This window comes from Delphinus delphis, chromosome 5 (assembly GCF_949987515.2).
Source record: "Delphinus delphis chromosome 5, mDelDel1.2, whole genome shotgun sequence".
NCBI classification, from domain to species: domain Eukaryota; kingdom Metazoa; phylum Chordata; class Mammalia; order Artiodactyla; family Delphinidae; genus Delphinus; species Delphinus delphis.
Window position 1 is genome coordinate 49,194,047 of NC_082687.1, and position 17,476 is coordinate 49,211,522.

A 17,476-nucleotide genomic window follows, 5' to 3' on the forward strand; every position below is an offset into this window, starting at 1 on the left:
CATTAAAAATTCTACATCTCTTCTATATTTAATGTGTTTTTCCTCCCTGTTAAAGATTGTCAGAGACTATCAGTGAAGTGACCAGTAATTCTCTTTCCACTTGCACAAAATCTGGTCCATCTCCCCTTTCCTCTCCAAATGGGAAATTAACAGTAGCAAGTCCTAAGCGTGGACAAAAGAGGGAAGAAGGATGGAAAGAAGTTGTAAGAAGGTGACTGATTATTTCTTTTATTGTTTTTCTCATTTTTATATGTGCTCTATTTCACAATGAAGCATAGTTTACCTTACAGTTAAATTCCCCTAACTCTTCCAGAGGTTGCAAACAAACTGGTGGCCCAAGGCTGCATCTGGCCAACAGAGACGACCTATACTATATTTTAGATGGAAAAAAAAGTGTATGTTAACACTTTTAAAATTGAGAAATTTTACATAAAAAGTTAGATCATTGTGGTGTCTGCTTGACCCCCATAGGTATTGGTATTTGGTAGTGAGCTAATTTATTCAAGGTGATAGATTGTCTTGTTCGGCTTTGTAACCTCAGAGCCCACTATGTAGTATCTACTGCATACCTGTAAATATTTGGAGAATGAATTAAGTATTGGTTTTAAACTATTCTTCAAATCATAGGATACCTTTATTTCAGGGGTTTTAGGACTAAAATATTTTGCTTGGAATTTTTAATAATATGTATTAAAAAGTAAAACAACATCCCAGAAACTAAAAGGTGGTAAGATACCACAGACCTAGAAAGGATGTGATCCATTATAAATCTTTGATAACCTATTTTAAGGAACTCTCCAGAAATTCCATCAAAAAAATTAAACTTTTGATTGTTTTAAAACAAAATCTGTAGTGAACCAAGCTTATTACTGTTAATCTCAAGATGTACTGTACATTTTTTATCTTATTTTGGGCCAACACTTCCCCTCAACCCCCATCTCTATCTTTATCTCTTTCTCTGTCTCACACACATTCTTTTGAACTAACTGAAATCACAACATCAGAATACTTTCTGTACAAAAATAAGAGAATTCAGTTTTCCTGCATGTATTTTATATTGTAGTATGCAAGCAAATTCTTAACTAACTTAAAATAATGATCACTGACTGATTATTATGTTCTTTAGGGAAAAAGGAATTATCAAGTAACTTAGTTATGTATACAAAAGGGCAGGGATCATACCTTACCATTTAAAAAACGTATAATTTCATATTTAATCTATTCTAAATAAATAATTTACTTATTCATTGAAGCACAGTTGGCTCCTTCTTTTTATTGAGAGTTATACTGTTTTTCTTTTAGAAGTATTCTTTAATTTAGACTTGTCAGAAATTTATATCTACCTTTCCTGAATCTGAATGTTTAAAATTGTAATGTAATTTTGTAGGTGTTAGGTGGGTTTTGCTTTTTTGGAATTCCAGCAGGCTTTTCTCTTTCCTCACACAACTAAACGTCCCTTAGCAAGTTTCCATATTTGTGGATAATCATTTTAATGACTCTAGAAGAATGCAGGGCAACAATGAATTTTTAGTATCATCCTTTCAGTTATATATTAGGGAATAAAAACAAGAATATGAGTCAAACACCCAAAGGTACCCACAAGAAGCCTTTCTTGACTCCTTGGGGTAGATTAGATGCCCCAACCAATGTGTCTTTATGATACCCTATTAGAGCTCTTACAACATCGTGTTGTAGTTTTCTTACTTGGTTTCTACATAGTCAGTATATGTAGGCAGGAACCCCTGTCTTTTATTTGCCATTAGTATTTGCATCAACACAGCGTATATCTACATGTATGTGCGTCACAGATATTAATGAAGGACGAAAGTCAAAAAAGCAAAGTTTTTGGTAATGAGATGAGAAGCTGTGGTAAAGCTCACTCTCTCTCTTTCTCTTTTCTGTGGCTCTTAGTTGCCTTTTATCACTTAGAGTGAGAGTAGGTAGAAGAGGCTTATTCAACAATATTCTGCATTTACAGAAACATATTTTAGTAATAATTCTTATTTTAATTACAACCACTGATAATTATGATTTATCTTAATTTATTTTTGCAACTGTTAAACAGGTCAAAGAAAGTGTCTGTTCCATCAACTGTGATATCCAGAGTGATTGGAAGAGGAGGCTGTAACATTAATGCTATTCGGGAGTTCACTGGTGCACACATAGATATTGATAAGCAGAAAGACAAGACAGGAGACCGGATAATAACTATAAGGCAAAATTTTGTCTCTTACGATTTTTTTCTTTTGTACTTTATTGCACTAGAGCTTAATTATCAATATATATAAGCATTTGAGTTTTCAATGGAACTTACTTTTTTAAATGGGAATTTGATTCGTGTTTAAGATAACCTTTACAGTTTTTTTTTTCTTATTTATATGCTCTTGTGAAGTATTTCAAAGGGCTTTAAAGGAATTTTTCTTTTGTGTGTGTATGGCAAAGGTTTGAATAATCTTTTCCTTATATAAACTTGTAATATGACATTCTTAAACACTTTTTAAGAAGGAGTAGGTTTCTAACACATTCTAATCTGTAGTTTTCCATCTTTCTCTTAAATTAGCATTTGAGATTTGTTATTCTGAGATTGTATCTTTAGAATATGAGCTCAGTAATAGGTTTAAATCTGAAGTGGATATTTGTTTTAAATTGAATACTTGAACATGTCTGTGCCTGAATACCCTTAGAGTTAAGATGATATTCTAAGAAATCATAAATTTGGTTGTGAGAGACAGGTGCCCTTCCCAGTAATAGAAGGACAGATAGTTTTTTAGCCTGCCTCAAGAGGAAGGAAGCAATTAACCAGCTCTGTTTTGCACTTATCCCCTTCTCCTATCTTGTTTATCCCTCCCCTGGGATAGGTGTAGTCACAACTTGCCTTATCCAGAGAAGAGGGGAAGTAGATACCCTTTATAAGTAATTTTCCCCTTAGGGCCTCCATAAGGCTTTCCTTTCAATCAAATATTTTCCTGAACATCCAAGACTGGGGTTTGACCTTATGGCCATTGTTGTAATTATCAGGATTCTTCTCTCATTTTGAGACATCTGTCCAAAAGAGTTATAATAATCACTCTACTAATAGAGAAACCACTAATAAATATAAATGGGGTCATCTTAGCTACCAGGATTTAAAATAAAATACTATTTTCTTACTCAGTGGTATTATTTTTCTTGCTTATTTGTACTGCTTTTAATATTGATCAGCTGTTCAACTTCATGGTAACAATATGGATTACGTAGGATTTTAAGTGCAGTGCTTTTCCTGTCTAGAATGTATTTCACAGTTGGAAGATGATTGTTTAGTCTGAGGAAACAATAGTGAAATTAAATTTTTGGGAAAAGAAGTCATTTACTTTTCCTTTGAAAAATATAGTGGTGTGTCAGGACAGTTTATTGCTTTGTTTGCATAATACCTCAAAAATAGTCAGAAAATTGCTTCTTAACTTTTATCTGTTCTCTGTATGTGTGTACATACACATACACACATGAATTAATTTAGGCTTTACATATTAAAGAGGGGAAATTGGACCTAATTTTTTTTTTTTTGTCAACTTATAGGGGTGGCACTGAATCAACAAGACAAGCAACTCAGTTGATCAATGCTCTGATCAAGGATCCAGACAAAGAAATTGATGAACTTATTCCAAAGAATCGTTTGAAAAGCTCCTCAGCAAATTCCAAAATTGGGTCATCAGCACCTACCACCACTGCTGCTAACAGTTCCTTAATGGGAATTAAAATGACGACTGTAGCTCTGTCATCAACATCTCAAACTGCCACAGCACTCACTGTGCCTGCAATTTCTTCTGCATCTACTCACAAAACCATTAAGAACCCAGTGAATAATGTGAGGCCTGGTTTTCCAGTTTCTCTTCCATTAGCATATCCTCCTCCACAGTTTGCACATGCTTTGCTTGCTGCTCAGACTTTCCAGCAGATCCGTCCACCAAGGTTGCCCATGACACACTTTGGAGGTACTTTTCCACCAGCTCAATCCACTTGGGGTCCTTTTCCTGTCAGGCCTTTGAGCCCTGCCAGAGCTACTAACTCGCCTAAGCCTCACATGGTGCCTCGCCATAGCAATCAGAATAGCAGTGGTTCTCAGGTGAATTCAGCAGGTTCTTTAACTTCAAGTCCAACAACTACAACCAGTTCATCAGCTTCAACGGTGCCTGGTACATCTACAAATGGCAGTCCAAGTTCACCTTCTGTTAGAAGGCAGCTTTTCGTCACAGTTGTGAAGACATCCAATGCCACCACAACAACAGTCACAACCACAGCAAGTAACAACAGCACTGCACCCACAAATGCCACATATCCTATGCCTACTGCCAAAGAACACTACCCAGTATCATCCCCATCTTCCCCATCACCACCAGCCCAGCCAGGAGGGGTTTCTAGAAACAGCCCTTTGGATTGTGGAACAGCATCTCCAAATAAAGGGGCATCTTCCTCTGAACAGGAAGCAGGTAGTCCACCAGTAGTAGAAACAACAAACAGTAGACCTCCAAACAGCAGCAGTTCTTCTGGGAGTTCATCAGTTCATTCTACTCAGCAGCAACCTCCGGGATCTGTTTCTCAGGAGCCAAGACCACCTCTTCAGCAGTCTCAGGTTCCTCCCCCGGAAGTTAGAATGACTGTTCCTCCTTTAGTAACAACAAGTTCTGCTCCAGTGGCGGTGCCTTCTACTGCCCCAGTGACTTACCCTATGCCTCAGACACAAATGGGATGCTCCCAGCCTCCGCCTAAAATGGAACCCCCTGCTATTAGACCACCCTCTCATGGCACAGCTGCCCCTCACAAGAATCCAGCTCCTGTGCAAAATTCATCTGTTGCAGTCCTCAGTGTCAATCACATTAAAAGACCTCACAGTGTTCCCTCTTCTGTCCAGCTACCTTCGACCTTAAGTACACAAAGTGCTTGTCAAAATTCAATACATCCAGCAAATAAGCCTATTGCTCCCAATTTCAGTGCCCCCTTACCATTTGGGCCCTTTAGCACATTGTTTGAAAATAGCCCTACTTCTGCTCATGCCTTCTGGGGAGGATCTGTTGTATCATCTCAGTCAACACCAGAATCTATGCTATCAGGAAAATCCTCATATTTGCCAAATTCAGATCCTTTACATCAGTCTGATACTTCCAAAGCTCCAGGTTTTAGACCACCATTACAGAGACCTGCTCCAAGTCCCTCAGGTAAGTTTGTATTTTCTGACATTCTGCAGCTGCTCGTTTATACAAATGATTTTGAAACTCTGGGTTATTTTCTAATACTTTTACTCTGTGACTGGGTCAGATAGACAGACAGTAGTACTAATTCAAATGCTATTGTATTGACTGTCTAGAATGGCATTATTATTTTTTAAATCTTTTTAGAAGCTGTAATGGATTTTTATCTTAAATTTACTATAAATAAGTTTATTCATCAGGTATATTTTTCTCTCTCAAAGTAAAGAAAAGGGGACTTCCCTGGTAGTCCAGTGGTTAAGACTCTACACTCACAATGCAGGGGGGCTGGGTTCCATCCCTGGTCAGGGAAATAAATCCCACATGCCACAACTAAGACCAGGCGCAGCCAAATAAATAAATAAAAATATTTTAAAAATAAATAAATTTAAAAAGTCTCTTTTTTTTTTTTTTTTTTTTTTTTTGCGGTACGCGGGTCTCTCACTGTTGTGGCCTCTCCCATTGCGGAGCACAGGCTCCGGATGCGCAGGCTTAGCGGCCATGGCTTGAGGGCCCAGCCGCTCCATGGCATGTGGGATCTTCCCAGACCGGGGCACGAACCCGTATCCCCTGCATCAGCAGGCGGACTCTCAACCACTGCGCCACCAGGGAAGCCCCTCATATTTTAATTTAATAAGATAATGCCATCAAAAGTTTGCTTTTAGTTCAAATAAAAAATTATTACCAAAGATTTTTAAAATTTGATTTCACTTCCGACTGTCTTTTTTGTTTTAAAAATAATGAGAAAAATGTAGAGATACATAGTTCAAAAGGGTAGGCACTAACTATATGTGCTATTTAAATTTAATAAAATTAAAAATTCATCTCAGTCAAACTGCCCATTTTTAAAATTTTTTCCCAGTTTTGTTGAGATGTAATTGATGTACATCACTGTATATGAGTTTAAGGTGTAGAGCATAATGGTTTGACTTACATACATTGTGAGATAATTGCGGCAGTAAATTTAGTTAGCATTCATCATCTCCTATAGATACAATTTTTTAAAAAAAAGAAAAAGGAAAAAATATTTTTCCTTGTGATGAGAGCTCTTAGGATTTAGTCTCTCTTAACAGCTTTCCTATGTATCATACAACAGTGTTAACTACCGTTACTATGTTGCACATTACATTCCTAATACTTACTTATCTTGTAACTGGAAGTTTGTACCTTTTGACCACCTTCCTCCAATTCCCGCACCCCACCCCACCTCCACCTCTAGTAACCACAAATCTGATCTCTTTTTCTATGAGTTTGTTTGTTTGAGATTCCACATATAAGTGAGATCATACAGTTTTTGTCTTTCTCTGTCTGACTTATTTTACTTAGCATAATGCCCTCATGGCCCATCCATTTTGTCAGAAATGGCAGGATTTCCTCGTGTTTTTTTGTGGTTTTTTTATGACTAAATAATATCCCATTGTGTGTGTGTATGTGTGTGGTATGTATACATATATGTATACATACCACAGCTTCTTTATCCATTCATCCATGGATGGATACTTACGTTTTTTCCATGTCTTAGCTATCGTATATAATGCTGTTACGAACATGGAAGTGTAGGTATCTTTTTGAGTTAGTGTTTGTGTTTCTTTTGGATATAGTTCCAGAAGTGGAATTGCTGGATCATGTGGTAGTTCTATTTTTAGTTTTCTGAGGATCCCCCTTACTGTTTTCCATTGTGGCTGTAGGCTGGTCATATTTCAAGTGCTTCCTTGTTAAGCACATAATGGCTGGTAGCTGCAATATTGGAGAGCCCAGATACTGAACACATCTGTTAATATAAAAAGTGCTGTTAGACAGTGCTGATATCTAAAGAGGATCTAAAGATCTGGTTTTGAGTGACTGCTTTTTCTTTTTTAACTTTTTACTTTGAAATATTTTTAGATTTATAGAAGACTTCTTCTATAATTACCCCAATTTCCCCTAAGTAAACATTCTTACACCATATATTTATTAAAACTAAGAAATTAATATTGGTACAGTACAATTAACTGGACTACAGACTTTATTCAGATTCCACAGTTTTTCCAATAATGTTCTTTTTCTGTTGCAGTGTCCAGGATACCAAGTTGCATTTTGAGCTTTGTGGTTTTGTTGTTTTTTTTTTTTTTTTTTTTGCGGTACGCGGGCCTCTCACTGTTGTGGCCTCTCCCGTTGCGGAGCACAGGCTCCGGACACGCAGGCTCAGCGGCCATGGCTCACAGGCCCAGCCGCTCCGCGGCATGTGGGATCTTCCTGGACTGGGGCACGAACCCGTGTCCCCTGCATCGGTAGGCGGACTCTCAACCACTGCGCCACCAGGGAAGCCCAAGCTTTGTGTTTTAATGTGAATATTTCAAATAATTAAAGATAATTTCATTGAGTTATTTGTAGTGAGGTGGATGGACCTAGAGTCTGTCCTACAGAGTGAAGAAATTAGAAAGAGAAAAACAAATACTGTATGCTAAAAACAAATACTGTATGCACGTATATATAGAATTGGGGAAAAAATGTGGTTCTGTAGAACCTAGGGGCAGGACAGGAATAGAGACGTAGATGTAGAGAATGGACTTGAGGACACGGGGAGGGGGGAAGGGTAAGCTAGGACTAAGTGAGAGAGTGGCATGGACATATATACACTACCAAATGTAAAATAGATAGCTAGTGGGAAGCAGCCGCATAGCACAGGGAGATCAGCTCGGTGCTTTGTGACCACCTAGAGGGGTGGGATAGGGAGGGTGGGAGGGAGATGCAAGAGGAAAGAGATATGGGGAAATATGTATATGTATAGCTGATTCACTTGTTATAAAGCAGAAACTAACACACCATTGTAAAGCAGTTATACTCCGATAAAGATGTTAAGAAAAAGTCTACCATTAAAGCAGTAATAAAATAAAAATAAAGATAATTTCATGCTAGAGATAGACAAACTATGGTCCATGTGCCAAGTATGGCATACTACCTGATTTTACATTTGTGGGTTTTTTTAATTGAGTTATAACAATTATGTAATATTTTAAAAAAAATTTTTTAATTTTTAAGAAGAATAATATGTGACACAAAAAATAGTACATTCGGAACTTCCCTGGTTGTCTCGTGGTTAAGAATCCGCCTTCCAGTGCAGGGAATGTGGGTTCAGTCCCTGGTCGGGGAACTAAGATCCCACATGCCACGGGGCAACTAAGTCCTGGTGCTGCAGCTAGAGAGCCCACGCACTCTGGAGCCCGTGCGCCACAACTACAGAGAAGCCCACGTGCCACAGCTAAGACTCGATGCAGCCAAAAATAAATAAATAAATAATTTTTAAAAAATAAAATAGTGCATTCAAATTTCAGTGTTCATAAATAAAAGTTTTATTGAAATACATCTATGCCCATTCATTTACATATTGTGTTATGGCTGCTTCCATGCTCTGCTGACAGCCTAAAAATATTTATTATTTAGCCCTTTACAGAAAGGTTGCCAACTTGTTATGTGTTATTGAAGAGATGACATTCTGGGACTAAAAATTTCTAAATAGAATGGAAACTGATTGTTATTTTTACCTATTTCTATAACACATAAATATAATGTAAAGAACATGGTCAGTAAATATTTCCTTGCTGGGGGTTGATTGAAATATTTTCATGTACTTTCAAAAACACTTTCTCTTAATACTAAATAGAATCAATATAATTTGGTTGTAAAAGCTTCATATGCTAATTAGTACATTGGAAATACTTTTTTCATTTTTTTATTTTTAAAAAAGTTTTATTGGAGTGTGGTTGATTTACAGTGTTATGTTAGTTTCAGGTTACAGCAAAGTGAATCAGTTATACATATATCCACTCTTTTTTGGATTCTTTTCCCATATAGGCCATAACAGAGCATTGAATAGAGTTCCCTGTGCTATATAGTAGGTTCTTATTAGTTATCTATTTTATGTCTAATAGTGTGTATATGTCAATTCCAATCTCCCAATTTGTCCCTCCCTGCCCCTTACCCCCTGGTAACTGTAAGTTTGTTCTCTACATCTGTAACTCTATTTCTGTTTCATAGATAAGTTCATTTGTACTCTTTTTTTTAGATTCCACATATAAGCAGTATATGATATTTGTCTTTCTCTGTCTGACTTCACTCAGTATGACAATCTCTAGGTTCATTGATGTTGCTGCAAATGGCATTATTTCGTTCTTTTTTATGGCTGGGTAATATTCCATTGTATATATGTACCACATCTTTGCCCATTCCTCCATTGATGGACATTTAGGTTGCTTCCATATCCTGGCTGTTGTAAACAGTGCTGCAGTGAACATTGGGGTGTGTTTATCTTTTCAAATTACGGTTTTCTCTGGATATATGCCCAGGAGTGGGATTGCTGAATCATATGGTAGCTCTGCTTTTAGTTTTTTAAGGAACCTCCATACTGTTCTCCATAGTGGCTGTACCAATTTACATTCCCACCAACAGCATAGGCCAGTTCCATTTTCTCCACACCCTCTCCAGCATTTATTGTTCGTAGATTTTTTGATGATGACCATTCTGACCGGTATGAGGTGATACCACATTGTAGTTTTGATTTACATTTCTCTAATAATTAGTGATGTTGAGCATTTTTCATGTGATTTTAGCCATCTGTATGTCTTCTTTGAAGAAATGTCTATTTAGATCTTCTGCCCATTTTTCGATTGGGTTGTTTGTTTTTTTTGATATTGAGCTGCATGAGCTGTTTGTATATTTTGGGGATTAATTGGAAATGCTTTTATATTTCATTTTTGTAGAGTTGGAATTTAGTGAAAATACTTCACTTTTCAAAAAATGTGAAATCTAGGTAATGTGTTAAGAAAGACTAAAATTAAGATTTAGAGAAAAATAAATAAATTCTTGTTTTGTGGAAAAGTATAGAAAAAAGCCGTGCTATATCGGGAGGTAAGGTTTTGGGGTGTACAGTTGATTGGAGCCAAAATTAGCAATGAAGTTTAACTTAAGAGTCTATCAGAGGGAAGTATTAGATTCAGGTCAACATAGGCATGTTTGCCTTTACAGCTATACCACTATTTCTACACCCTAGAAATTAACATTAATTCAGTAATAGCACCCAATATGTAGTACCATCATCCCAAATATACCCTTTATGCCTGTATGTTTCTTTTTTTTCTTCTTTTGATCCAACCAATCAAGATTCACACATTGCTTTTGGCTATTATGTCTCTTTGATCTCCCACAGTCTAAAACATCTCACCACCTTCTTTTGTTCTTCTTGACATTGAATCCTTTGAAGAGTCCAGTTGTACTGAAGAATGTCCTGCATTTCAGATTCACCTGTTTTCTCAATCTGTGGTTACATTCTGGTTAAACATTTCTAGCAGGAACATCAGATAGGTAATGTTTGAATCTCACACTGCATTGTATCAGGAGGCACTCAGTGACAGATTGTCCTTCTCTTATCTATGGAAAGCATGGCCACTTAGTTAAGATGCTGATTGTCAGATCTCTCTATTATAAAAGTATAGCTACAGGGGCTTCCCTGGTGGCACAGTGGTTGAGAGCCCACCTGCCGATGCAGGGGACACGGGTTCGTGCCCCGGTCCGGGAAGATCCCACATGCCGCGGAGCGGCTGGGCCTGTGAGCCATGGCCACTGAGCCTGCACGTCCAGAGCCTGTGCTCCGCAACAGGAGAGGCCACAACAGTGAGAGGCCCGCGTACCACCAAAAAAAAAAAAAAAGTATAGCTACAATCTTTTTTTTTCTCCTATAGTTTTTTTTTTGGTTTGTTTTTAGTTTTGTGGGGTTTTTTCGGTTTTGTTTTTGTTTTTTTATTTTAGTAGCACTCTTAAGTTCACAGCAAAATTGAGAGAAAAGTACAGGGGTTTTCCATATACCCCCTGCCTTCACACAGGCACAGCCTCCTTTATTACTACATCCCACTTCAGAATGGTATTTTTGTTACAGTTGATGAACCTACAGTCACACATCCTTATCAAAGTCTGTAGTTTACATGGGGTTCATTCTTGGTGCTGTACATTCTGTGGGTTTGAACAAAAGTCTAGTATAGTAACCATTATACTATCATCCAGAGTATTTTCAGTGCCTTAAAAATCCTTTGTGGTTTGCCTACTCATCCCTCCCTTCCCCATACGTTTTTAAAGGTAAAATTTTATACAACTCCTTGGCCACTAAACCTATTTAAATTCTAGTGTTAATATTAAATCTATATGTATTCTATAATAAGTAATAAAATGTCAGAATTAAAATTAAATGTAAAATGTTTTCCTTGGTAATTTCTTTTTCATAGCTATATTTAGGAAATAAAGGGGGAAATAATGAATGGAATAATGAGTGGAATGACTGGAAGAAGTAAGCAAGGAGAAATTTTTTTAATAATCTAAAATATTTTTGGATATATTAGGGACCTCTTGGAATTTTAGGTTTTTCTAATTATATCTCCTAGGGGTAACTATTATAAATTATGATTATCTTCTACATTATAGGTATTGTCAATATGGACTCACCATATGGTTCTGTAACACCTTCTTCTACACATTTGGGAAACTTTGCCTCAAACCTTTCAGGAGGTCAAATGTATGGACCTGGGGCACCCCTTGGAGGAGCACCCACAGCTGCTAACTTTAACAGACAACATTTTTCCCCACTTAGTTTGTTGACTCCATGTTCATCAGCATCAAATGGTGAGTAATATACACTGTAGTTCCAGAGGAAGAGTTTGTCTGTATGTTCCCTTAGAAAACAAAAGGTTTTGGGTTTCCCTAATGGCACAGTGGTTGAGAGTCCGCCTGCCGATGCAGGGGACATGGGTTCGTGCCCTGGTCCGGGAAGATCCCACATGCCGTGGAGCGGCTGGTCCCGTGAGCCGTGGCCGCTGAACCTACGCGTCCGGAGCCTGTGCTCCGCAACGGGAGAGGCCACAACAGTGAGAGGCCCGCATACCACAAAAAAATCCCCAAAAAAACAAAAGGTTTTAAGTTTTTCAAAGTTTGTAGTCTTTAAGTTTTAAATCTCTTAATAATTTAATTTCTATAAAAATGTAATTTGTATTCATGGCAATCTGAAATCAGGAGGAATTTAAATAGAATTTCCAGGTTTTTAACGTATTAGAATCAACTTTGACTCTATCAAACCTAGCATATTATATTGAAGTTAATTTCTAAGAGGGATCATTTTTTGAGAATAAAAAATCTTGTTGTATCATCTATTGATACACATTTACTTTCAGGTTTGAGAATATAGCTTCCAAGAAGAAAGATTTGTAGCCTTAAAAGTAGTATAAATATAATGTTCTTTTGGTCTACCTTTAAATCTCATCTATTACATAAATAATACAACTGATTTCACATTACCAGATATGTGATTTTAACTGTAGTCAGACTTTGAAGCAGTGATCAGATTTTTCAGACCAAGGAAGATCATTCATCATTAGGGAATTCAACTCACATTAAGAGAATTCCATAGTGAGGCTATTATTTGTGGTTATTTATTTATTTAGCAAGGATAAAGGCATCAAATTGCTTTCACCTTGAGGAAATTTTAATAAGAATCCATTTTTTTTTAAACTACCAAATTTCTTCTAACAGTGTTAGAGCCCAGTTAATAGAGACTGGTTAACTGAATGAAAGAGTAAAAAAATATTAGTATTTGAGAGATGCGTATCAAAGTACATTGCCAGTGAAAGCATGAACTAAGGTGTAGCATATAGTGAATTTACATATTTATAGTTTTTCTTGTGTTTGTCAAATAACAAGGACTGTCACTTGGAATATTAATTATCCTTGTACAGGTGTCCCTAAGTGAAAAGAAGTGGTTTAAGAAAGAATTCAAAGTGACTGTGATAAAAACATGCCAGAAACAAAGTGAGAAGTATGAAAATAAAGTACGAATGTAAGAAGAAAGAAAGTTTACAGCAGTTCTCATTGAGGATACTTTACCCATCTTTGAAGATAAAGTGAATATACTATAACATAGCTACTTAGCCTGGCTTATCTAAACTAAGCTATTAACAGAACACTGAAACTAAATATAACTCTAAGGAATAACTGATTATGACATTTAAGTCTTAACTATCTGGCTTATAAGGAAAGGTTATAGCCTCAGTTATTTAAAGCTGTATTCAATGCAACATAAATTTCTGTGTACTAGAGGAATATGGATATTTGTTTTATTTATTTAGTTTATTATAAGGAATATTGATAGGTATATATTGAATGGAAGGTAATTCACTCTGTATTAAAAATTGGCCTGGGCCTTCCTGGTGGCACAGTGATTAAGAATCCGCCTGCCAATGCAGGGGACACGGGTTCGAGCTCTGGTCCGGGAAGATCCCACATGCTGCGGAGCAACTAAGCCCGTGCACCACAAGTACTGAGCCTGTGCTCTAGAGCCCGTGAGCCACAACTACTGAAGTCCACGTGCCTAGAGCCCATGCTCTGCAACAAGAGAAGCCAACGCAATGAGAAGCCTGCACACTGCAACCAAGAGTAGCCTTGCTTGCCGCAGCTAGAGAAATAGAGAAAGCCTGCACACAGCAATGAAGACCCCACACAGCCAAAAATAAATAAGTAAATTTATTTATTTATTTATTTAAAAAGTTGGCCAAAAAAGGGGGGGGGATTCCCTGGCAGTCCAGTGGCTAGGACTCCAAGCTTCCATTGCCAGGGGCACGGGTTCGATTCCTGGTCAGGGAACTGAGATCCCGCAAGCCGCGCCACGTGGTGCAGCAAAAAAAAGAAAAAATTGGTACTTTATCCTAATTCAGGGTTCTCTCCCTTTAGGGAGGTGAATTTGAAGAGATTTTAGGGCAAGTTACAACAATTAAGGAAAAAAAAAAGTAAAGTAAAATATTGAGGATTACCGATGAACTCTGTTTGTAGTATAGCTAATAACCATATGTTACATGATAATAACAATAACAACAGTTAATTTACTGAGGTTTAGATACTTTTCAAGGTAATTTCCCCCCCAGATTGCCTTTGTCAGCAAAATCCTAATATAGACAGGTAGGTGAGCTTAGACAAGTCATTTCAGTGAACCTCAATTTTCTGATCTGTTAATATCCACCACACTGGATTAGTTTAAGGAGTAAATGGGATAATCTACTATTACTATTGGTCTACTATTATCTACTATTACTACTATTATCTACTATTACTGTTGGTCTTTCTTCTTTTTGATGATAATGAACAGTAAGTGTTAGTCCTGTTTTCTAATAGTTTTAGAAATGTACTAATGGAATGGTAACAGAAGAGCAAACATAAGTAGCCAGTGATTAAAAAGTCTGAAACATAATTTTTGAATGATTTTACCTGCTTAGTTTTTTCTTTGACTCCTCTTAAAATTAGTTTTTATTCCTAAGTATAGAACAGATCTGAATCAGTGTCTTCTGAGTATGTTGAGCTGAAACTAAACCGTTATAGGAATAAAAACATCTTCCTTAAAATACATATGGGTGATTCATATTCACCTATTTTTATATAAAAATAAGGATAGTCTTTGATTTTCATGTTCATAAAGAAATAGGAATTGGGAGAAAAGGTGTTAAAATGGTAACATCATTGCTATTGAAATGTGTTACCTGAAATTTTTTGGTACTTAATCCTTAAAATAGAATGGATTCTCAGAAGCAGAGAATGTTTTAATATAAAATAAAACATACTTACTGATACTAATGTTTATTACTATAGGAAATACATTAGAAATTTTTTTTCCCCTTTTGAACCATGAACCACTCAAGGTAAACATGTTGCATTTGATTATATCTCTAGGGTCTTTAAAGAGTAGCACAAAGAACCCGTGTATATCCCCCCACCCCCACTCACTAATTGTTAACATGTTGCCACATTCCTCCCTTTCCCCACCATGTATCCCTGTGTGTATGAGTGAGTGAGTGTGTGTCTGTGTACATGTGTGTATGTAGAGTATGTGTAGGGATTGTAGGGGTTTTTTTTCCTGAATCATTTTAGAGTTAGTTGCACATATCAAGCTGATTTCCCCTAAATACTCCAAATTATAATATTTTGGAAGAACAAGAACATTCTCTTCCACAACTACAATGCAGTTGTCAATTTCAGCAAATTTTACATTGATACATTATTATTATCTAATGTATAGTCCATATTCACATTTCATCACTTGTCCCAATAATGCCGTTATTACTTCCTCTCATTCAAGATTCAAATCAGTATCACAGATTGCATTTAATTCCCATGTCTTTTTAGTCTCAGAAAATCTGGAACTGTTTCCTTAGCCTTTCTGTATCTTTCAAAGAAAGCTTTTTTTTTTTTTTTTTTCAGATTATAGGTTAGTTGTTTGGTAAAATGCCTGAGTTTGTTTTTCTGATATTTCTTCATGATTAAGTTTAAGTTATATATTTTTGACACGAATATTAGTATTAGTCAACATTGCACCCTTCTCACTGACATTAGAAGGTATAAAATGTCAGTTTGTGCTATTATTGGTGCTATTAACTTTGATCTCTTGGTTTCACAGATTTCTACACTGTCATATTGTCATTTTTCCCTTTGTAATTTATAATTAATATGTGGGGAGTTGCTTTGAGACAATTCTTATTCCTCATCAGACTTTCAGGCAGAATATAAGGGAAGGGGGGTGGAGAAGTAGCACTTATCTCAGTAGAAATAATAGTTTTATTTTTGTAACCATGATAATATTTATAAATTTAAAACAAAACCAACCTTGATAAAGGGAAAAACACTAAAATTGAATGTAAATAGAAACAAGTAAACCTATCTGTATTTTAGATTATTAACATAAACCTACTAAAAGAAAAAGAAACAATCCAAAAAACTCTTAAAGACAGTAGTATTTTGTATACCCTTCAGTCTAAAGACAAATAAACTTCAGACAAATCTGCACTTCTACTTAGGACATTTGTTTTTTTATAATATTATAGATAAACAATTTTAAAACTATATGGGGTATATTGTAAGGTTGAGCAAATGAATAAGTAAAAATATTGATGATGATGTGATCCAGGATTCTCACTGTAAGAAGAGAGAAATATAGAGTAGAGTAAGGCAAGGAAAAACCCCATGGAATTGGATTGGAATTAGAGGATCAATATGAACTCATGATTTTATTTTTTCTTTTATTATTATTTTTTAAAATAAATTTATTTATTTTTGGCTGCGATGGGTCTTGCTGTGAGCGGGCTTTCTCTAGTTGCAGCAAGTACGGGCTACTTTTCGTTGAGGTGCACGGGCTTCTCATTGTAGTGGCTTCTCGTATTGCGGAGCATGGGCTCTAGAGCGCAGGCTCAGTAGTTGTGGCGCACGGGCTTAGTAGCTCTGCGGCATGTGGGATCTTCCCGGACCAGGGCTTGAACCCGTGTCCCCTGCTTTGGCAGGCGGATTCTTAACCACTGTGCCACCAGGGAAGTCCATGAACTCATAATTTTTAAATGATGTTATGTGTTGCATTGAATCATATAAAATTGCCATTTCGCCACCCCCCCAGCACTGCCTACTGAAAGGGCCTAGAAGCAATGAATTTTCAGTAGCACTAAGCGTATTCAGTGTCCAGATCTGTCTGTTAAATATTTTAGTTTACTAAAAGAAACTAGGTCTTCTTGGGGAAATAGCTGCTTGGAGAGCTGGGGCAGGGAAAGTATAAGGGGAGCCTGCAAAAGTCTTAGAGTGTCAGAAAGTAATTCAGTGCTCAGATGATTGGGACATGTCAAAAGGACACAGGAGGCGGCTTGAAAGGGGCTCCCACTAGCCAAATTCAGGACAATTTGACCATCAAAATGAATAATGTCAGCTCATTGAATAAAACAAAAACCCATGTTTACATAATGATTGTAAATAAAATTTTAAAATGCAGAAGAGGGAATGTTGCTTCTTACAGTATAATGACAACTCATAAATGTAGAGGAATTATAATTTGAGTCATCATTTTGCAACTGTTAGAATGATTGATTCAGGCAAGACTCTCAGACTTTTTTACCTTTAATACTGAGCTTTTAACTAGTTTTCATTTTCCTTACCTAATGTAAATCTTAATACTTTTTAATGACCATTTAGTTTGTTTCATCTGACTTCTAACTCTTCTTTAGGTAATCTGTTCACATGAGTGTAATTTCATGTTTTTGTTTATTTCTGGTAGTCTTTTAAAATTTTGTTTTTAGTATTTATATTTGTCTTAAAAATTGCCATTCTGGGTGCTGTTGTAGAACTAACCACAGAAGCATGACTTATTTTTCACAATATATGTATCTGGTTTATGTACTTGAACAGGTTTTATCACCACTTCTCCATACATTCCA

The 17,476-nt window shown here is 36.5% G+C and overlaps 1 protein-coding gene across 9 annotated transcripts in view; it reads left to right on the forward strand.

Moving 5' to 3' along the window:
* The window catches only part of ANKRD17 (ankyrin repeat domain 17), a 161,249-nt gene that overhangs the window by 132,662 nt on the left and 11,111 nt on the right, over positions 1-17,476 (forward strand). For 8 of the 9 annotated variants that reach the window (XM_060012396.1, XM_060012397.1, XM_060012403.1 and 5 more), the window contains 4 exons: positions 56-211; positions 2,066-2,215; positions 3,556-5,192; positions 11,673-11,870. In XM_060012396.1, coding sequence (XP_059868379.1) covers positions 56-211; positions 2,066-2,215; positions 3,556-5,192; positions 11,673-11,870 — 2,141 coding nt within the window. The remainder of the gene's footprint in view (positions 1-55; positions 212-2,065; positions 2,216-3,555; positions 5,193-11,672; positions 11,871-17,476) is intronic. The other variant, XM_060012400.1, reaches the window with a different exon arrangement.